A 20,779-nucleotide genomic window follows, 5' to 3' on the forward strand; every position below is an offset into this window, starting at 1 on the left:
CTCCAATGTACCTTTCTCCTTCGGGCCGCGGAAAAAAGAAAATCAAACACCCGTCGAAACGGCCCAGCTGCGTGCCTGCCTTGCCCGGTGGTCGGTAATACGTGCAACATTTCCGGGCCACCAAATGGCCTGTACTTTAATAATACGGTCGCCTTGCCAAGCCTATCGGACTCGTCGTTAAATATCGGTCCAGAAAATGGCAATTTTTCTCTTTTCCAATGGCGCAAAGGGGCCTAATTGAAGCCATCTCGAGAGATAAGCTTAAACCATTTATAAGTTCAGCCGCACGGTGGTGGTAAAACATCCAAATGGAGGCATTGGCTTCATGGACATTCCATGGCAACCCAAGTGAATGGAAACCGAGGGTAACTAAAACATTTCAACGTTTAACGCGTGGCTAAAAAGGCACATTCGGGTCTCCAGAAGGTTGCGATTTGTCCCCCACAGCAAGGGCTCTTCTTTTTTTCATTATGAGAGCTGACGCACTTGTCTATGCAGCAGCATCGCATTTTGTTGTGTTGGGTAAACTGCATGCGGGCGGCTCTTCGGAACGGAAATGAGCCTGTCTCGCGGAGCAAAAATTCGGCCCAGCTGGGCCTACCATAGTACGGTGGGTGTAGTGGAATCCTCTTCTACCAGTGGTAAAACCATGGGGGTCTTGGAACTGGCTGTTTCCCGGACTTACCATGGCTGTCTTGATAACACAACGAGCCAGGCGTTTTAGCTTCGACAAAGTATAATGGTCGGTAATTAAGGGTATATCGGCACGTCAACGACATGCGGGTCGTTTGCATACTAAATGCAAAATGCAGGTTGGAGTGTTCGGGATTAGAATATGGGGTGTATTTTCGGAGCACGGGAGATATTTACCACCGACGGTGTCGCCAGCCGCATGAGCCGCATGAGCCGCTTCGCTATTCGAGGGCCTGCCCTCGAGCTCCCGTAGTTGGGGGCAGAGCCCCCAAACCCCCCCCGTCACAGCAACGATCCCTCCGCGTAGTGGAGCCCCAGGGGGGTTTGGGGGGACTGGTCCCCCCATTGATACTAGTAGTGGAGTAGACGTCAGCCATCTATCTCCGCGAAGCGGGGTGGCCCCCCATTAGTGCTAGTAGCATTGCGTTCTGCTTTCATAGTGGTAATATGATAGTCGCTCAGCGATTCGGAATACCAATGCAACTTATGGTTGGCACAAGGCGCTCAGACTCACTGCACTATTGCTGGGGTAGATTAGACTAATCCCAAGGGATTGATTGAGGTCTAAATAATGATATGTACAAGTATATACAAGAATTGGGGAGGTTAGCTAAAGAAATATTCGCTGTCGAGCACGCTCGCAGCTTCGTAGTTGCCCCTCTGTGGAGGCATCGGAAATGCAATAGGGTAGAGCACCTTTAGCGTTCTATTGGTAAGAGGAACAGGCTTCTCGCGGTGCTTTCTCAAATACCGCGTCGGGGTTGGAGGCATGTTGAGGTACTTCTTGTTGACTCTTTTGCGCAGCCAAGTGCGGTACTCCACTTCCAGCTCGTCGAGCAGAATGGATTTGAGAGACTGGCGACCATACATGTCGTCGCGGTACTGTTTGATCTCTTCGTAGCACTTCATCTCCGGAGTAACAGACCCGAGGTTGAGAAACCCGCTGTACCGCTCAATCCACTCTTCTCTCAGCCGTTCAATTTGGTTCACAGAGTATAGAGAAACAAACTGCTCACGGAGAACCCTGCTTAGATCATCGACGCTCGCAGCGTGAGTCCAGTAGCTGTCGTGGACTGACGCAAATGCAATACCGCGCCGGTTGCATTCTTGAGCAGTCATGAGCATGTGCGTGGCATCAAGACTATGAACGAAATTTGGCGCAACGCCGTTCTTCTGCTTGTTTTTGTTGACGGGCGACGAATCACCCCGCAGAAGAGTGAGATAGTGCGAGTCGACATTGATTACCATCGTCTCTTCCTTTGCGTACGGCTGGACTACTGGTAACCCCAGGGGCGTAGTCCAGACAACCCCAGTCGTGAACGCTTTATCCATATCCAGAGTCTGCAGGGGATTGTCCGCGCGCTTTGCAGGCTTTAGCGCATTCTTGTACACGTCAAATCTCATGGATTCGCATATCCGTGCAGCACCATCAACGAGCCAGTCCTGCAGCTGCGAGGCACCCTTGAACATTAGCGTCCTTGCTTTGAAGATCTTGCCCGAAACATAACTCGCAGCTAACCCGTACATTTCGCGTGGAAGCTCTGGGATAAGCTCGAGTTGTTTCTTCACTTGCAGCGTTGCGCCGTACTGGGTGACCCCGTAAACGGTAGTCATGACAGACTGCTTGACGATCTTTCGCACAATGCGCCCATTGATGATACTTGCAATCTCGTGGAAACGCTTGTCTACGCCAGCCATGCCGTTCCGGCAATCCTCATCAATGAGCTCATTTACGCTTTTGGCAATCTGCGAGTAGATATCCCCGGGCTTCTCAGCGGGGAGCATGTTGACCTGCCTTGCTCCAGCCGTGTCGCCGCCAAGTGCCGCATAATGCTGCAGGCCATTGCATGACCCGTCTTGATTCACCGGGATACGTGATATAAACTGGCTAGGATCAGGGCTCCTCATGGCATCGGTGATTTCAAAACACGCGGCAAGAACCTGGAACGGCTTGTCGCCAGACATCCACCACTTGGCCCCCTCAAGCGGGCGGTCGGCGGAGTCCATGATACTTTTCATGTGCTCATCGGCAAACTTAACCCGGTCATCGTTCGACACCTTGTCGTACCCGTACATGTTAGCAAGCTGGATTTTAAGCCACCGAAGCCCACTAGCGCCAAGCTTTTTGCCATGCCAAAATTGAAACAGTGCTCGATACGATTCTTGACCTAAGTAGGTCAGCCCGGCAGAACATATAGGGTACGCACGGCCTCTGAAATCAACTTGATGTGGAAAGTAAAACCTCTCGCCATTGACACTATAAGCCTTTGCGACTTCTAGCGCAATCCCAAAGGCTGTACGCTCAAGCAATTTCCCAAGGTGAAGCTGCTTTTGCCGTTTAGTGACAGCACGCTTGCCGGGATCCTGCCTCGAGGGAATTCCTACGGAACCTTCCCCACGCGTCCACAGTTCGTCAATCACCTTGAACACTCGATCATTAATTGCCCACGGGGTCGACGATATAACATCAATGCCTGCTAGAAACTTATCCATTTGTCCCCGCTCTATTGCCTTCTGGATGTACTTCATCTGTATTGGCACATTGGAACTTAGAAGAGTGCTGTCGGCATACAAATACCCGCCATCACGGTTCGATGTCCAGGGTCGGGGCTTAACAAGCATGGGCAGGTAATAGGCGCTTCGCACGAGATCAATGGCTTTCGAGCGGTCCTTGATAGCAAGCTCTACAATATCCTCGTTGACGTAAATGTGCCCATACTTTTTGTGGCCCCGTTGTTCGTATCCTTTCCAAAACGCGGGTTTATGCTCGACTTCGCCAGTTTCGTTAATAAAAGGAAGTTTCATTCTATCCAAACATAGGTTTATCACGGCAACTCCAAGGCTTATCATAGAAACAGTATCCATTTTCTGAGCGCCTGTAAACCTATTCCAGTACATTTCAGTATACTGTCTTCGTAATGCATCTTTATTCGTATCGCGAAGGGTTTGGTTGCTCTTCGTGGAATATTCTGGGACCTTGGCCGCATTAACAATAGCTCCTCCAAGCCGCCGTGCCATTGAAGTGAATGGCCGGCCTGAAATGCGATAGCTCTCGCCTTTTTTGGTGTCTAAAAATGATAACGAGAGCATTATCATTTCTTGGGTGATAACCTTCGCCACGCCGTCAGCCCCTACCTTTGAGAGTAGTTCCCTGTGTTCGCACAAGGTTGATAGAGTGTCCTCCGGCAAGCCAAGCTTCTCGGCTAGTGCTTTCAGCCCAGATGGTTTACGATGTCGGACAAAGACTGACTGTTGCATTACTTTGTTCAAAACCTTTTCCAAGGCGTCCTTCCATTCAAATGTAAGCTTTGATATTGCACTCGTGTCTTTAACTCGTTCGTCAGCAGGTGTAAAGCCAAACAGCTCAATGTCTCTCTGGCGGTCTCTATTAAACATTTCATATGCGCGGTCGAAAATCTCCTTCTTTTTGTCGTCAAGTTTGTCGTAAATTTCAAAATATTTGTCGTTACCAAAGTTAGTACCAATAATCTTGTTCACATCAAGTCGCGGCTCCCGGACTATGGCCAGGCAAGACCTCAATTCACTGAATCCTTTGGGGTCATAAAAGTCCCGGGAGAGCTCCAGTAAATCTTTATCGTTTAAAATCTAACCATTAGCATCGTCCTCAACCGAAATCCAAGTTCACTTACATCCTCAACTGCCTTCACTTCAGTTGCGGGAATTACATCAGAATGGCAGTAAACTTGTCGCATGGACTGCGAAAGCTTCAGAGTCCAAAGGTCAACAATCTTGTTCACTCCTTCTCTGTTGTTCTGTTTGACGCAGCAGTGCAACGCATATGCAATGGCTGTTGAAGGTATAGTACCGCCCATTTGATCCGAACACCATTCAAGCTCTGATATCATCGCAGAGAGGTCAGCTGAATACGCAGAAATGTATTCGCAAAAGCAGGCCTCGAATATTTTTTGGTCGGACCAATTGACCATTCTGAGTTCTTGCTTAGGACGATCGGCTTCTTTGCTAAGCCGGATCAACAACTGTTTGACACTGTCAAGGTCTCCCGATTCCATATTCTGTTCAAACTTCGATATCCAGTACTTCCTGGATTCATCAAACAAAGTGCCGATGTCTCTTTTCACTCGGGTAATCTTCGCATCTGATCTATCTTTCGAAAATATATAGCGGGCTTCCGCCTCCTTGATATCGGATATGCTCTCATCTTCTGGTATGTAATCCTGCCGCAGCCGGTCCCACTGCAGCTTCAGTACTGGTCCATGGTTCTTTCTCAGGTATATTCGACTACCAAGTGAGCCAAAGCCAGGTCTTTGCCTGCTTACTGGCCGTCTTATCATAGTCGAACCGGCGGACCTGAAATATTTTGAATCAACTCCCAAAATCGCGATAACCGCTGTTGGCGTTGAACATAATTAAGAGGCAGCGCGCATCATTGTGATCTATATATTCCCCACTGCCACCAAGAATTTTCACTTCTTCAACGTCGTTAGTGCTACCTATAGCCTATTTCCACTACTTGCTTTACTAGTCTCCTGAGTTTGACGAGTACTGACACCTTCCTTTAGGCCGTATCCCAATCAGTCTATCTATCGGAGCTTATATTTTCCACGTCAACAACCGCAATACCGGTAATATCTTCACACCCCCGATACTATGGCAAAGCGGAAAACCCTGTGTAACGTAAATAAGTAAAGACTATAGAGAGTAATTCTACATACTGTCAGTACGAATTATTGCCTGTTGAAACTGGTATTGTTTTCCCGAGCTCTCCTCCCGGATTGTGAAAGGGTTCAGCGCTGGTCTGTGCTTTATCGGCGAGATATACCGGTATTGTACTGCAGTCTGTTGTTTTGCTTTTGTGAATACTGTACGTAGATGAAGTGTGTGAGTAGTCCATGTGAATTATTATTCATAGCGAATGCGATATATGTAATTGTTTATTTGGAAGACGGAAGCTCTTTTAATGCCTTGGACTTCTGATTCTTGTCAATGAGCCAGGCGCATTTGCTCCCCCATTTGGAGCCTCTCAAAGAGACCATATGCTTTCTGATTTGATGGGCAACTTCGTCCTTTTGAGCTGGAGTGCCATTTTGGAGAATATACTGGACTAGATAGTTCCCGTGTGCATCCGATGCAACTAAATTCTGTTAGCAAATCAGCCAAATGTAGTGGTAATTGTTGCTCTTACTGTCAATTAGAGGGATCCGTGGTCGATCTGGGTCCTTTCTCATTACTCGTACCAAGAACTGCTGCACAATTTCTGCGTCTCCCATCTTGAGCATCTTCTCAACAGCCTTTGAAGCAAATTGGTCAACGCTGTAAATTTGGGCGGACTCAATTATTGCTGAGATCACTTGTGTGCGATATGGCTCGGATGCATGCTCTACCATGTGTTGAACCACCCAGTTGCCCCACTGGCCGCAGATGATGGTATCAAGATTGGCAACCATCTCTTCAATGCATTGCCGCTTGTGCTCATCCGTACAATTCTCAAAGATGTTCTGTACTACAAGGCTCCCCGTCTCGCCCAGTGCAACTTGCGTCCACATGCCCTTCAGAGCATGGTTAACATTCTGCATAAACCGCGGTGGAGTCGAGTGCCAGCGGAGTTCAAACAGCTTTTGCCATACGTGACAAGCATACCGGTGGATAATAGTCTCATTGACGCTGGAAAGCATCTCTTCGATTACTCTTTCTCGCATCTCCGCATTGACGCAGTCCAATGCTTTCTGGATTACATGGCATCCAAATGGATCCATTGCCAGCTCAACAACATTGCCAATCATTCTCTCTGTAAGCTGAGCAATCTGCTCCGGAGTCCCATACTCGAGGCATCGCTGAACGAGAAAGTTTCCAAATCGGTTAATCATCAGCAAGTAGCACTGGCTGATTATAGCGCCGATTATGCCGTTCTTCTGCTCAGGGCTAGCGACTTTGAGTTTCTGTTGCAGGAAAATCGATGCCTGCTGATCATTGTCGAGAACAATTCGGTTGACAATAAGGCGCCAGTTGCAGCTGACGGTGCGCTCGAGAAGTTTTCGATAGTTCAGTGGCTCGTTGTAGTTTTTGATGGGATAATACACTTCGACCGACTTGGAAGATGGGTCCCCGCTAGTTGCCAAAGGAGTCACGGTGGAATTAGTTGGAGCTGGGTGAGGTCGCCTTGCAATAGAGTTGGCAAGTGTGACCGGCGGTTCAACAGTCTTGCAAGGCTCTGGAACGAAGGCGGAGTTGGATAGTGCAGAGTCCATATATATCCAAGGATTGTGGTCGCCATTTCGTCGTGTATTCATTGGTCCTGTTTGGCCAAGGAAGTCAAAGCAGGCCATGTCGTCCGATTTGGAGCAGCTTGGCTGCTGCGGACACATTTGCTGCAAACTGTTGGACCAGGAGTTCACAGTAGAAGTAGAGGTCGGTTCGGTGACAGTACAGGCCCCCAAGTTAATGTCCGAGAAATTGTCAGCTGAGTATGACTGGGTGCTGATAGATTGCAATGAGCTGTTGCTATTGTTCAATGGAATTTGGAGCGAATTGTCAACAAATTGCCGGGGAGCACGCCTGGGAGAAGGCTGCTCGAGCTTTTGGGCGATGGCGAGTCGGTTGTTTGCCTTCTCGAGCTCTAACTTCAGGCTTTCAATCTCGGCCGACTGCTTGCTTATGAGGCTCGCCAGGTACATTTCTGGAGAAGAAGGGTATAGCCCTCGGGCATTTGTCTGCTTGTCGTGCAAATTCGCCAGGACCCTACGATGGGGACTTTTCTCTCCTCCTTCTCCTCCTCCACCTCCTTTACACCCAATGTCGGCTTCTTCCTCTAGCCATCCTGGCAGATAGTACCGGTTGGTCTGGGGTTGGTCCCGCCCCGGTGGTTCTCGAATTGTGCCTATTGCAGAACTTGGGATGCCACTGCCGGGAATAGGTAGTAGTGGTCCATAGCCACCAATGCCTTGGCGCAAGTCTAGAGAGCTAGACTGGTTGAAACTTGGTCTCTCAGAGGAGTAGTTCGGATTGAATGCCATAACTAAACGGATAGCTCTCGGTCTTTTTCGAATATATGTTGGTCAACAACTGGGTAGCAACTGTTCGAATATATAAACCACAAAAAGTCTTCTAAATTTCTCGCATATAAATGGAATAGAAAAGGATCAATTGCACTTTACCCACTTTTTTAAAAAATTTGTAGATGTTATTGAAAGGGTGAAGGCGTTTGTTTAAGCAGAAAAGCATCCTATTCATGTCGATTCTTTTAGCTCTGAAACTGTAAACCCCGGTCCGTTAAGTTAGCGCTCGATTCAAGTTTACCTATTTACCCCAGAATTTACACAATAGTGCAAGAGTTATAATCTACCAAAAAAATGTATGTGTTTAGCAAGGTTAGAAGTCATCAATTAGCCGAAAAAAACACGCATCTATATATACAAGAACTAAATCACGCACTCTATTACAACTGCTGCTTAGTACCAACAAGCATTCTGTCAAAGGCTGGGATAAGGGTCTGGGCGAGAGCGAAGGAGAAAACGAGCTTTGGACCGGTGGTGAGAAGCTTTGGAACCAAGCCCTTGAAGAACGCAGTTGGACCCTCAGTTCGAGCCATGTTCTTGAGAATAGTGAAGCCAGACTCTGGGTTGTCGAAATTTCGGTTCTGGATTCGGGTCTTGATAACATCAAGTGGAGCGGATACGATCAGAGATGCAGACGCGCCGCAGATAGAGGCAACAAAGTTCTGGCCCCAGGTGGCCTGGGAGTAGTCCTTGAGCTTGTAGATGTACTCCTTGGCGAAAGCAGAACCACCAAACAGCGCGAAAGAGCCTGGCGCGTTTCGGGCCGCGGTCCAGCCCCAGCCTCGGTAGAGACCCATGCCCTCGTCGGCAAGGACTCGGATGAAGCCACGGCCTCGGAATGCCTCTGGGTTAGTCTGTCGCTTGATCTTGAGCACGTCGAGCGGCAGGAGAACAATCTCACCGATACCAATGAGCGAGCCGGCGGTGGCAGACACAATGGCCTTACCGGTCTTCTTGCCAAAGGTGTCCTCGAACGTGGATCGGTGGTGATTGTTCAGGAACTCGTTGACAAATGGCTGACCACCATACTTGTAGACTCGCTGGAGGATCTTGTACCCAGCAGCGTACCCGAGACCGGGGAAAAGGGAAACGAATCGTCGGCCCAGGCCGTCCTCAGCGTGCTGTCGGAAAACAACCTGGTTAAGCTGGGAAACCGAAGTGACACGGCCATGGTTACTCATCAACCGCTTGGCGGTGGTATCCACTGGGTGGAAGACTGCCAGCTCGGCAATACCAGCGGTAGCTACATGCTCTGTTAGACTGCGGCTCTTTTAATTTTTTTTAACGCCGGAAGCGCTAATCCATTAAAAAAAACATACCGGAACCCAGGACTCGCGAAATACCAGACTGCTTCTTGTCAGAGGACGGAGGAGACATCGTTTTCAAGTAAATGCCAGAAGGTAGAGTGAGCGAAGGGGGAAATGACTCGATTTATCCAAAAAATTGTGTCCGAGATCTGCACGATTTTTCAGTCATATCTATTAGTCATCTTCGTATTGGTTGATTATGTCAAACGGCGCTGCACCCTGCACAGCCGCACCAAATATGCAGATCAGGTCTAATTGATAGCAGATCCAGGTGCCGGGCAGATCTCGGGCAGAGAAATATGCAAAACCTTTGCCGGGCTCTACTCGGTGTAGAGTTTTGTTAACATGGTAGTTTACGACTTTTTTATAGTTTGAGTGCATATACCAGGACTTTGCACTACCTTTGTGGGGAGGGCCCTGAGGGGGGTGGTGTCTACCGGTTCCCTCCGGACGGTTTCGCATTGATGAGAATGTGGTCTGAGATATATGACAAGTCATTTTACGCGTGCAAGGGTGCTGCAATTTCAAGTTCATGCTACTCGAAACTGCGTACAGTTCCTATGCTAAAACAAGATCGACATTAACACAGTACATTAGATGAGCCAACGTATATTGTAAGGTGCGGCGGGTGCGGCTTGTCTCGCCTGCTGCAACGGCGAGCCGACGCGGCCTCTTGGCCTGAAATTTACGCGTAGTCACACAGTATATTAAATCACGGCACTTTGGTGGGTGGCACCAGCAATGAAATTGCCCCGTTCGAGTTCCCATCCGTTGACCACACCACCCGCCTTTTTACTTTGTTCTCTTTTTTTATTTTTTCTTCCTCATTTCGTTGGCATCGTCTGTCATCAACTCTTGGGCGTTATAGACCGTAATAAAACAAGTAAGGAAAGATCAAAAGAACTGTGTAAAGTGTCGCTATTTGTATGCCGGTTGATAGTGACAAAGGGATCGCGTATATAATCCACCAAAAGATTCATTCGTATAGTAGTAAAATACCGTCTTACGGTTTGAGTTCCTATCGCGGTTTATAATCCATATTTGCGCGATTATAAGTCTTCTTTTTTGTGGGTAATAGATAGTTGTTGCCGTGCTGTGTAGGGGACTGTAAATAACGAGCAGTCTGGATTGTAAACGCGATTGGTGTTTTAAAGCAGTAAAGAACGAGCTCTACGAAAAGAACCGGTCATGTCGCAGGAGGAAAAAGAGGCTGTTCGACAGGACTTCCTGGACTCGCTTCAAGACCTGACCCTTAATTCGAGGCCAATTATTACTAGTCTCACGGTAATCGCTCAGGAGAATGTTCGGACAGCTGACGCTGTAGTAAAAGCTATTGAAGAACACATAACTAAGGTATGTTTTCATTTTGCATGCTAAAGAAAAAAAAAAGAGACACCATTGATGCTAATTGAATTGTTTGATTTTAGTGTGCGCCGGCTTATAAGCTGCCAGCCCTGTATCTATTAGACTCTATCTCCAAGAACATTGGCAACCCATACACGGTCTATTTTGGCCTCAACTTATACAAGACGTTCACCAATGCCTATACTCAGGTATCGGAGACTGTGCGGAAGAAGATGCACGAGCTGTTCCAAACTTGGAAGCAGCCGACCTCGTCGGGAAGAATGCTGTTTGCTAACGAACCAATTCAGAAAATTGAGAGCTTCTTGGCCAGAGTACAGCAGTCGGCAGGTGGTCCATCATCCGACCCCCGGCGAGCGCCTCAGTTTGTCCCTTCCTTGCCTCAGCAGAATGGCCCTCTCACCAAACAGGCTCTTCTCGTAGAAGTTGATAAACTCATTGATTTGACTCATCGACGGAAAGCGCTTGAGGGCCGAGATTCCGACGCTGACCAGCAGTTGGTTATTCTCAACCAGCTCAAGACAGTTTTGTCGAACCAAAGCCTTCGTCCAGAGACTTTGCCAGCGATCCAGCAGCAATTGGTTACATTTAACCAGAAGGAAATGGAAAAACTCCAGCGAGCCAGTGTAAATGCATCTTCTCATAATGGCGGCAATCCGTTGATGATGCAACAGCCTCCTCCACCTTCGATTCCAGTTGCTCCGAGGGCACATCAGTATGGATACAATAACAATAGCGGCCCAGCTCCTCAGAGCTCTAATCTCTCTCAAGTCGGTAACATGCTCCAGAATATCGATTTTAATAAACTAGCAGGAGTGCTGAATCAACAGCAACAGCATCAACCACAGCAGCAGCCGCAATTCCCGAATAGCGCTCCTCCGCTCCAGACGGCACAGCCACAGCCAAAGTCTGGTCAGAACACTCAAGACTTGATCAACAAGATTATGGGCTCTGGCATTCTCGGGAAGCTTGCATCTCCTCAGCCCGACGCTCAATTCACCCAGCTGTATATGGAGGTCGAATTGAGCAATGCATCGCTGAACAAGTCTCGACCTCACCTTATAGACACGCTTTACAAATCAATGCCGAACCAGTGCAGCACCTGCGGAAAGCGATTCCTGGATAATAAACAGGGCAGTAAAGAACGATCTGCGCACCTTGACTGGCATTTCCGAGTGAATAAGAAGCTCCGAGACGAAAACGTCAGCCAAAACCGATGCTGGTACCAGCAACAAGAGAATTGGATAGAGTTCAAGGACGAGGACGAAGTGCTGGGCTTGACGAATGAACGGGAGAAGGAGATTGAGAGGGCCAAGGGGGCCGAAGAGAAGAAGAACAAAAGCAGGGAGGAGCTCTTGAAGAGCTATGTGCGAGTGCCGGCGGACAAGGCCAAGGCAAAGCTGCCATGCCCAGTATGTCGGGAAAAGTTCCAGTCCGAGTGGAATGACGATGTTGAAGCATGGGTGTGGACCAATGCGGTGCAGGATAAGGGCCGAATCTACCATGCGACATGTCATGCCGAAGCAGATGAAGGCGTGGTAAAGCGACCGTCCAGCAGCGCTGCTACTCCCACTCCCCCGCCTCCTCCTGCCTCGGCACCACCAAAGGTGGACCTGTCTAACGTCAATTGGGGTGCCATATTAGCGGCCACGAACAAGCGCAAGCGTGAAGAGGACGCAGGTATTAAGCAAGAGCCAATTGAGGAGAAGAAGATCAAGACTGAATAGCATTATACGATCAATTTATTCTGTTTGTTATATTTCTCCGCGTGGCGAACCCACGGGTCCCCTAAGTATCATCTCCAGCAGACGTATTCGAGGGCCAGCCCTCGAGCTCCCGTAGCTCCGCTTCGCGGAGGATTCCAATCTTTATACGAAGTATAATCAATTTGCCTTTAATCATAAAACGGTACAATACTACTGGTACACGCCCTCCGCGTAGCGGAGCCCCAGGGGGTTTGGGGGACTGGTCCCCCAAGTATCACCTCCAGTAAAACTATTCGAGGGCCAGCCCTCGAGCTCCCATAGCTCCGCTTCGCAGAGGATCGCAATCGAAGTATGATCAATTTGCCTTTGGCCATAATACGGTACAATACTACTTGGAGTACGCGCCCTCCGCGTAGCGGAGCCCCAGGGGGTTTGGGGGACTAATCCCCCAAGCATCATCTCCAGCAGATGTATTCGAGGGCCAGCCCTCGAGCTCCCGTAGCTCCGCTTCGCGGAGGATAGAATATTAGGAGGCACCGGGCTTCAATTGTGTACATAAGTTTCTAGTATATATACAGAGAGTACTTTACTTCTGGAGACACTTGAGGATGTCGGCCCAGACGGCGGATGGCTTCTGGGAGGCGTCAATGCCAGACCAGATACCAGTGTACTTGTAGTAGTCGACGACTGGGGCGGTCTGCTGGTGGTAAGTGGTCAATCGCTTCTTAAGAGCCTCGGCGTTGTCGTCGGATCGCTGGACCAATGGCTCGCCAGTGATGTCGTCCTTCATATCAGCCTTTGGTGGGTTGAAGATCTTGTGGTAGGATCGGCCACTGGCTGGGTGGACGAGTCGGCCGGTGATTCGGTCGACCAGAAGCTGGTCGTCGATCTGGAGCTCGAGAGCCCGCTGAAGTGGGGCCTGTCGGCTCTTGAGCATCTCATCGAGCTTCTCGGCCTGAACAACGGTTCGTGGGAAACCGTCAAGGATGAAGCCCTTCTGGCACTCCTTGTTGTTCTCGAGCTCATTCTTGATCATGCCGACCATGATCTCGTCGGAGACGAGGCCACCGGCGTCCATGATCTTCTTGGCCTCAACACCCAATTGGGTCTTCTGGGCCACCTGGGATCGCAGCATGTCGCCAGTGGCCAGGTGGCAGGCGCAGTACTTCTCCTTGAGGTTTGGGGCCTGGGTGCCCTTACCGGCGCCTGGTGGGCCAATCAGAACCATTCGCAGGGCTGGAGGGACCGCGACGGCGCTGGCGGCAACACCGCTCTTCTTCTCGAGGTGTTCGACTCGGGACTTGAGCTGGCTGACCAGCTTCTTGAGCTCTTCAACTTCTGACATTATAGACTAGCGTGGATTCTGATTGGATTAAAGGTTGCAAATTTCGTTGGGAATATATTCCCGAGCTGCAAACTCCGCGGGACTATCCAACCATTCGTCCGGGGGCCGACTTTCCATTCATCCATTTAAAAACGGCAAAAAAATAAATAAAAAAAAGTTATAATAATGTTCTTCTTCACAAGCTAGCTAGACCCCTAGGCCCATTACTGTCATTTTAATGGCCAATTTTAACCGCTTTCCTCAGCACTGCTCCACGGCTAGCCGTGCGCCGAGGATCTCTTGGGGACTAATGTTACCCGGCAGTTGAGATTCCGGGCCCGGAAATTTTTCACCCCTGGCCGAATTAGGCAACTCTAATCGACCGTCAATCGCCATTTTTCTGAGACCATTTGGAGTCTTCAAACCTTTGCACATAGAAAGAAAAGATGTCGAAGCCAGAACTAGCGGCAGATGCCGTGCTCAAGAAGTCTGTGGATATTTCCGAAAAGGCGGTGCCAGTTTCCGGCATCGAGTTTGAAGACCACGCCAACATCGGCGCCAAAGAGCTTATCAATGGCATGAAGAACATGGGGTTCCAGGCCAGCTCGCTGAGCAAGGCTTGCGAGATTATAGACGAAATGAGGGCTTGGTCCGGCGAGGATAGTCAGGGTAACCCGGCCAAGTGTACCATCTTCCTCGGGTACACCTCGAACCTCATTTCGTCTGGCCTCCGATCCACTCTTAAGTTCCTGGTCAAGCACAAGATGGTCTCGGCCATTGTGACTACCGCAGGCGGAATTGAAGAGGACCTCATCAAGTGCCTCGGAGATACCTACATGGGCGAGTTTTCGCTTCCCGGCAACAAGCTGCGTGACGAAGGGCTCAACCGAATCGGTAACCTGCTGGTTCCCAACGACAACTACTGCAAGTTCGAGGAGTGGGTCGTGCCGATTCTGGACAAGATGCTCGAAGAGCAGGAGGAGGCGCAGAAGAGCGAGTACTTTGATTCGAGCTCACCTGCGTGGTGGACGCCTAGCCGCATCATTGACCGGCTCGGCAAGGAGATCGACAACGAGGACTCGGTGCTCTATTGGTGCCACAAGAACAGCATCCCTGTCTTCTGTCCGGCCATCACGGATGGATCGCTGGGAGATATGTTGTTCTTCCACACTTTCAAGGCATCCCCGAAGCAGCTGCGGGTTGATATTGTGGCTGACATCAGGCGCATCAACACTATGTCTATGGCAGCGGCCCGGGCTGGTATGATCATTCTTGGGGGTGGAGTGGTTAAGCATCACATTGCCAATGCCTGTCTGATGCGAAACGGCGCCGACTATGCGGTGTATATCAATACTGGGCAGGAGTTTGACGGTAGTGATGCCGGCGCCCGACCCGACGAGGCTGTTTCATGGGGTAAGATCAAGAGTGATGCCAAGCACGTCAAGGTCTATGCTGACGCTACTCTTGTGTTCCCTCTGGTGGTTGGAGCCACTTTTGCTCAGAAGAACTAACCTCTATGTATATATCTCGATGAAAATGCTAGAAGAATTGGCCATAAGAATACTGAAAGAACTAACCTCTATGTATATATTTTCATGAAAATGCTAGAACAATTAACCGGAAAAATAGTGAAAGAACTACCCTTTATTTGTAATGAAAAAATATTGGTAGGTCATCTGTGGGGAGTTGTGTTCTTCAGGGGTAATAACAGGGAAGACCGAGCGCGACAAACTACCGAACAGTAGTACATGAGATCTCGTATGCAACCAGCTTTTTCGCTCGTCTTTTGAAGGAGGGATCAAGAGCAGAATCATCGTATATACACTACATATAACAGCTTACGCGTCTTTTTTTCTTTTCTGTTGAATTAGAATCTGTATTCTACTGTGCATGTGCTTCATCTGCCGTATAATCATGTTTCGCGTTTGCGGACGTTCAGGGGCTGTTTTATCATTTCTCGAATGCGAAGGAGGAAAAGATCGAATGAGAAACTTATAGCGATTCGTCCCATATTCAGACCCCCTAGTCGCCAAAGTTTATGGCAAACCAGTAGACGGTTGAGCTGTGGCAAAGATAGGACAATGGAGATGATAGCCCATTATACATAGTTGACTACATTGTACATAGCTCACATTAGACATCCCTTCGAGATACTGAAATGTTATTACGGTTTTTAAATGCCATATTGCCAATCAGGGGAATCACTGAATGGCAATTGTGAGCCGTACCTTAAAGTCCACGTACACGTCTATTCACAAGCATCGTTACGACAGCATTTATCTGTAATCCTGTTACACTATAGCTTACACATAACCTGCTGAAAATTCACCTGATGCTATCATATTCCTTTTTTGTGGAAATCCGGCAGCTCAATTAGTCTATTTTCATTGCAGAATTTAGATAACGAGTGAAATGATCTTAATTGCTGCGAGATTGGTCGGAAATCTAGTACCGGTACCGGTACCCTGGTAATACGGTAGTGCACAGCAATTACTGTACGAAGCCTTGGGGAACATTTTATTTGGCATTTCGTGATTTGTCATCAGATAATGGATTACTTAGCTAATTTTCTCAGCTTAAATTACCAGATAAATGAATTCAATACACTTTTCTTGACAATTGCACATCTAAATGTTGCTAGCTGTATAGCAAATCCAACATTTTCTTCAATAATGCCATATTGTACCCATATAGTTATTTCACTCCCAGAGCAGGACTATGGGTCCAAAACTTACACTCGAGTGTCGCCGGAGTCACTATGCCAACGGCGTTTGGTGATCGTATATGCGGAGGTTAGTTTTGGCCGGCCAATCAAAACGCAGCTAACCTCCCAATTTTGGCTGGAAAAATCACCAATATACCAATTGGATCGATTGAAACCGCAAAAACTTGCAACGGTTTGAAGGATAAGAAATGTCTTCGTCTCTGAGTCGAGTGATTCGAAACTTCATGCGAGTCGGCCCAAAGGGCTACTTGAAGCAGATGAACGGCATGGGCGACTGCAAGGCCGGAACGTAAGTCGTAACGCGCTGCTTATTGTCAACGAATGAAATCTAACGTATTGCTAGCCTTGTTGGTGTGGATAAGTACGGTAACAAGTTCTTTGAGAACGAACAGGAAGATGAAATTCATCGTATGTGCCGATTTTTTATATATATATATTTTTGGCGGGTTGTAGAGGCTAACAACTTTTGCAGTGCGAACCCGATGGGTCGAGTATAAGGACTTCTACGGTGATATGAGCCAGATCGAGCCAGCGTGGCACTTCTGGCTGGGTTACGGTGTCAATCCATCCCCAAACAATGCTGCTCCAGAGGCTTTGTCGAAGTCAGCTGTCCCAATGCCAGCTAACTACACCAACCTGACTGGCACCTCAGGTTCATACATGTGCTATTCTACAGTCAAGCCCAAGATAGAGCCATGGGCGCCCAAGGTCGCCAAGCGATAAACGAAACGATAATTCCTACCATCTCTGTAACGAAAAGCTGACAAGATCCACCCATTGCACCTCTTTGATATGATCTAATAGGTTATATATATAAATATTGCATACAATGACTAGCTGCGCTTACTTTAAGCGATGTCAATTGAACAATTTATGTGCTTCCTTTAGGGGAGGGCGTAGGGAATCAAAAGTCTATCATTTAGGAGAGAGCGCAAAGATATTCTAGGTACCATTGAACAATCTGGGCGCCTCATTTAGGAGAAAGCGCAAAGATGTTCTAGGTACTCATTAAACAATTTAGGCACCCACAATTTAGGCACCATTGAACAATTTAGGTACCATTGAACAATCTAGGCACCTCATGTAGGAGAGAAGTGATGTAGGTACCTCATGTAGGAGACAGGGCAACGATTGAACAATGTAGGTACATGTAGGAGACAGGGCAACGATTGAACAGTCTAGGTCCCTCATCTAGGAGCGCAACGATTGTACAATGTAGGTACATATAAGAGACAGGGCAACGACAATCTAGGCACCTCATCTAGGAGAGAGCGTACCCCTGGACATTTGCCGACGGCACTAGATGTAGATCCAAGGGATCTGGACCGTTAGACTCAGGAGCGTGAAAACGCCGAACAGCCGTTTCAGCTGATCGTTGCTCCTAACAAACAGGGATCTCAATTGCAGCCATTTCAAAGCGTTGGGGCCAATTTAGTCTCAAATCGAACACTTAAGGGGTCATAGCCGACACGATCCTTGTCGATTTTCCACATCGTTCAAAACGGCGAAGCACCACCCCGTATTTAGAATTGTAGAGATATGTTGTGTATGTAAGATGTATGCGAGGGAACGGGCCGAACCGTATATATGAGATCGAGGCAGTTCTGGATCGGGAACCAAAAAAAAATTTTTATTATACATCAACATTTGCTATGGTGGTGTATCGGTAAGCAGGTCCTACATCTGCAAGGGTGCCATACGTCACTGTACAAAACAGTCAAACTTGGCATCGCCGGTGAATTGACAGCCAGGAGAAACGGCAAGGCACACGCGAACCCTGGCCATTGTTACTCTACATGTTCTAGGTACAGCAATTCGAGGGTGCATTAATGGCCAACCGGCATGAAATTTCCTTCCGCATAAAGTCCTACCCGATCCGTTCATTAAAGCCGACCGACAAGATCCGCCAGCTGTAACACGCATGCGCAATGAAGCGTCCTCTTTTTTTCTCTGGTACGGGGCCACTGTATTGAGATGCGCTGTCATGGCGGTTGAGGGCCTTTTTTGTGACTTAGTCGCCAATGCCGTGGGTCATGGTTTCTCTGTTTCACCGTATGCTTGGGTCCCCGAGATCGCAGTGAGAAGAGAGTATACGTCCGCACTTACAGAGTCAAACGCATGCAACGGGATCAGGCAGGCAGAAAGGCGGTGGTAGAGGGGCAGGCGAGTGCAGGTAGGACACAGATGGCGAGGTACGAACAGCATCAGAAGACAGTAGGCTCGGCTCCCGGAACTATGTTTGTTGCTGTGCCTTGGCCTGCTGGTTGCCGCTCCAATGCAGCGGGTAGGCCACGTCGTTCCGAAAGGTTTTACTGTCAAGCGGGGCGACGACATCACCGCTTATAGGCTCCCCTGAATTCGCCAGCCGCCCACGGGCGGAAAAATGCGCTTGAGCGTGATATTATTTTTCCATCACAGTGGGTCCAAACTGTTTTGAACGGTCTGCCAATGGCTGATAGTCCCTATATTATATTTCACGTCAATTAAGGCCCCCAAAGCGGCAAGCTTGACGGCTGTCAATTCAGTCCCCCTGCTCGTCACTTATTTGCCTCAACTATCGGTGACAGAAGCCCATATTTCTCCTTTTGACACGATGCATCTGATAGGGCTTTGCCTGCTGCCACAGAAGCTGCAATTATATGCAATGTATAATGCGTCTGGTTTCTTTGGGCATAAGATGCCACGACGACGCGTACCGGCTACGACGTGCCTTCTTGTTACAGAGAGAGCTGCGTACGGCTGGGCAGAAAGCGGAGGGACCCCAAAGCTCCCTAACTACAATTTCGTCCAAAGCCTGCTGTCGTCTGCACCTTCCGTACATGAGAGAGTGTGTATATTGGATGCGAAATGCTCCACTTTTTTTTTCCCTCCAATGCCCGGCAGCGGAGACGCCTTTCATCTGTCTTGCAGCCATTTTTTTTTGGCTGATTAATTTCAAGAGACAGCCGATCTAGGGGGATTGGCCTCATTGGCCCTTTCCTGCCGCAGACATATAGAGGTCTGGGGAAGCATATGTCTGTAAATGTAATACCACCTATAGCTCTTCCTGCCACGCGTAAGAAAGCCGCCTGGTTGTGCTATCGGGTCTGGGTGCACCCCACATAGTGTGTACGTGTGTGCATAGGGAGCTGATAATCTCCATTGTTGAATCCTGTAGGGCAGATAATACACGTTCCTCGCGAGCTAGAAGCATCTGTCTAAAAGCAGATCAATTTAAGCCCGGAGAAGAGTTGTACATATGCGAGGGACGTATTGTGTATATGGGAGGTGCTTGTCAACCAGGTCGTAAATTGAGTGCTGCAAGCTTGCAAAGGCCGAACGTAGCGAACAATTCATCCAATTCTCCTACCCGTAACTGAGTTCTATGACTGAAAAAAAGTAGAGGGAAAAAAAGAGAATTCAGCCATTTGGACGTTTAGCAGCGAATATTTTTTTTTCCTAAACTGCTTTTTTGTAGAGATGCGCTGTACAGAGAAATAATACCACGGTGGAAAATTTTTTTTCGTCAGCCCTAGCCTCGTTCAATCACATACCCTACCCTGCACAGATAATTTCGATCCCGGTGACGAGCGAGAGGGTGTGTGGTGGTGGTGGTGGATTCAGCCTCAATTACGAACGTTCGGCGTGCGAATGGCTGATATAATTCGATTATCGAATAGCCAGTTATAAGTCTCACTTTTGTGTCACCTCTACATACTCGCCTGTATTTCACCTCAACCTCCGTCGCTCCGAACTGAGGCTTATAATAGATAGAGAATAATATTAACTCCGTTATTAGATTAATTCCGTATATCCCTCTCGATTTCTTCCTCCAGATGCAAACGCCGTGATTCTATTTCCTGGCCCTGACAAACTTTCAGCTTATCATGCTACAGCCCTGTGTGTACCTGTAGGTCGTTTAAGTTCACCTGTCCGATCTCCTCTCCGCCCCTCTCCCCTGCGAAAACCCAACCCATTGCCCAGATTCGGCTTCTCAGCATCTTTGATATCAGCCAACTGTATATTCTACTTGTATGGTGTACTACAGTCTGGCAAGGACCGCTCAAGGATACCGCATGTGTGCATACCCTTTACTTTTGCCGTTCACGTACATAATCAAAAGCAATCCTGTAAAAAAGCAAAGAGCCTCCACATTTCAAAAGAAACACCGAAAATAAAAAACAAATACAGATGCAGCATCTAATCTGCCCTATAGTACTGAATCTCGTTAGTACCGGCAAGATGCTGCGACGGCGTAGCAGGCTGGAGTAGAGTACGTCTAGAGTGTATCTCGGCTTTTCGCTGACAAAAGCAATCTAGGCTGAGGGAAAAAAGAAAGCGACCTACATCATGTAGAATAGGTGTATAGAAGCATGAATATATAAGATATGAGGGTTCCGACTGGCCGCCAGATGTAAAGGAACCTTTTCTTCAACAAATCTCTTCTGTCGCAAGCCTCAGGGGTGACCCGCAGAGAATAATACCAAATTTCATTATCGACATCGCCATCTTCGATCCCTGTAGCAGGAGTAGCCGCTACCAAATCGACAGAGCCTCTCCTATCCCCACCTATCAGCATTTAAACTCATATTGCATCGACGGGCCGCTGTCTTCCCTACGCTCGTTTTTCTTTATTTATCTCCAAACCA

General features: G+C 48.4%; 7 protein-coding genes across 7 annotated transcripts; 3 read left to right on the plus strand and 4 right to left on the minus strand.

Annotated features, from left to right (window-relative positions):
- Nucleotides 1-1,299: 1,299 nt before the first annotated feature.
- RPO41 (DNA-directed RNA polymerase, mitochondrial) lies at nucleotides 1,300-4,526 on the minus strand (the record flags this gene model as incomplete). Its single annotated transcript, XM_076684463.1, has 2 exons — nucleotides 1,300-4,299; nucleotides 4,344-4,526. The coding sequence occupies 2 exons, from the start codon at nucleotides 4,524-4,526 to the stop codon at nucleotides 1,300-1,302; spliced, it is 3,183 nt and encodes a 1,060-aa protein (XP_076541207.1).
- A 1,080-nt stretch (nucleotides 4,527-5,606) lies between these two features.
- On the minus strand, nucleotides 5,607-7,346 carry TRVA0_016S00298 (Pumilio-family RNA binding repeat-containing protein; the record flags this gene model as incomplete). The annotated part of the gene is made up of 2 exons (XM_076684464.1): nucleotides 5,607-5,806; nucleotides 5,858-7,346. The coding sequence occupies 2 exons, from the start codon at nucleotides 7,344-7,346 to the stop codon at nucleotides 5,607-5,609; spliced, it is 1,689 nt and encodes a 562-aa protein (XP_076541208.1).
- A 761-nt stretch (nucleotides 7,347-8,107) lies between these two features.
- Nucleotides 8,108-9,104, minus strand: GGC1 (Ggc1p; the record flags this gene model as incomplete). Its single annotated transcript, XM_076684465.1, has 2 exons — nucleotides 8,108-8,970; nucleotides 9,047-9,104. 2 exons carry the CDS (start codon nucleotides 9,102-9,104, stop codon nucleotides 8,108-8,110), a joined length of 921 nt encoding a protein of 306 aa, XP_076541209.1.
- A 1,118-nt stretch (nucleotides 9,105-10,222) lies between these two features.
- PCF11 (Pcf11p) lies at nucleotides 10,223-12,123 on the plus strand (the record flags this gene model as incomplete). The annotated part of the gene is made up of 2 exons (XM_076684466.1): nucleotides 10,223-10,387; nucleotides 10,462-12,123. 2 exons carry the CDS (start codon nucleotides 10,223-10,225, stop codon nucleotides 12,121-12,123), a joined length of 1,827 nt encoding a protein of 608 aa, XP_076541210.1.
- A 565-nt stretch (nucleotides 12,124-12,688) lies between these two features.
- On the minus strand, nucleotides 12,689-13,447 carry ADK1 (adenylate kinase ADK1; the record flags this gene model as incomplete). Its single annotated transcript, XM_076684467.1, has 1 exon — nucleotides 12,689-13,447. The coding sequence occupies one exon, from the start codon at nucleotides 13,445-13,447 to the stop codon at nucleotides 12,689-12,691; it is 759 nt and encodes a 252-aa protein (XP_076541211.1).
- Nucleotides 13,448-13,872: 425 nt separating this feature from the next.
- Nucleotides 13,873-14,937, plus strand: DYS1 (deoxyhypusine synthase; the record flags this gene model as incomplete). Its single annotated transcript, XM_076684468.1, has 1 exon — nucleotides 13,873-14,937. One exon carries the CDS (start codon nucleotides 13,873-13,875, stop codon nucleotides 14,935-14,937), a length of 1,065 nt encoding a protein of 354 aa, XP_076541212.1.
- A 1,402-nt stretch (nucleotides 14,938-16,339) lies between these two features.
- N7BM (complex I NDUFA12 subunit family protein) lies at nucleotides 16,340-16,874 on the plus strand (the record flags this gene model as incomplete). Its single annotated transcript, XM_076684469.1, has 3 exons — nucleotides 16,340-16,440; nucleotides 16,495-16,559; nucleotides 16,624-16,874. The coding sequence occupies 3 exons, from the start codon at nucleotides 16,340-16,342 to the stop codon at nucleotides 16,872-16,874; spliced, it is 417 nt and encodes a 138-aa protein (XP_076541213.1).
- Nucleotides 16,875-20,779: the final 3,905 nt, after the last annotated feature.

The sequence above is a fragment of the Trichomonascus vanleenenianus genome, assembly GCF_965637985.1.
Source record: "Trichomonascus vanleenenianus strain CLIB 3782 genome assembly, contig: TRVA0_016S, whole genome shotgun sequence".
NCBI classification, from domain to species: Eukaryota; Fungi; Ascomycota; class Dipodascomycetes; order Dipodascales; family Trichomonascaceae; genus Blastobotrys; species Blastobotrys vanleenenianus.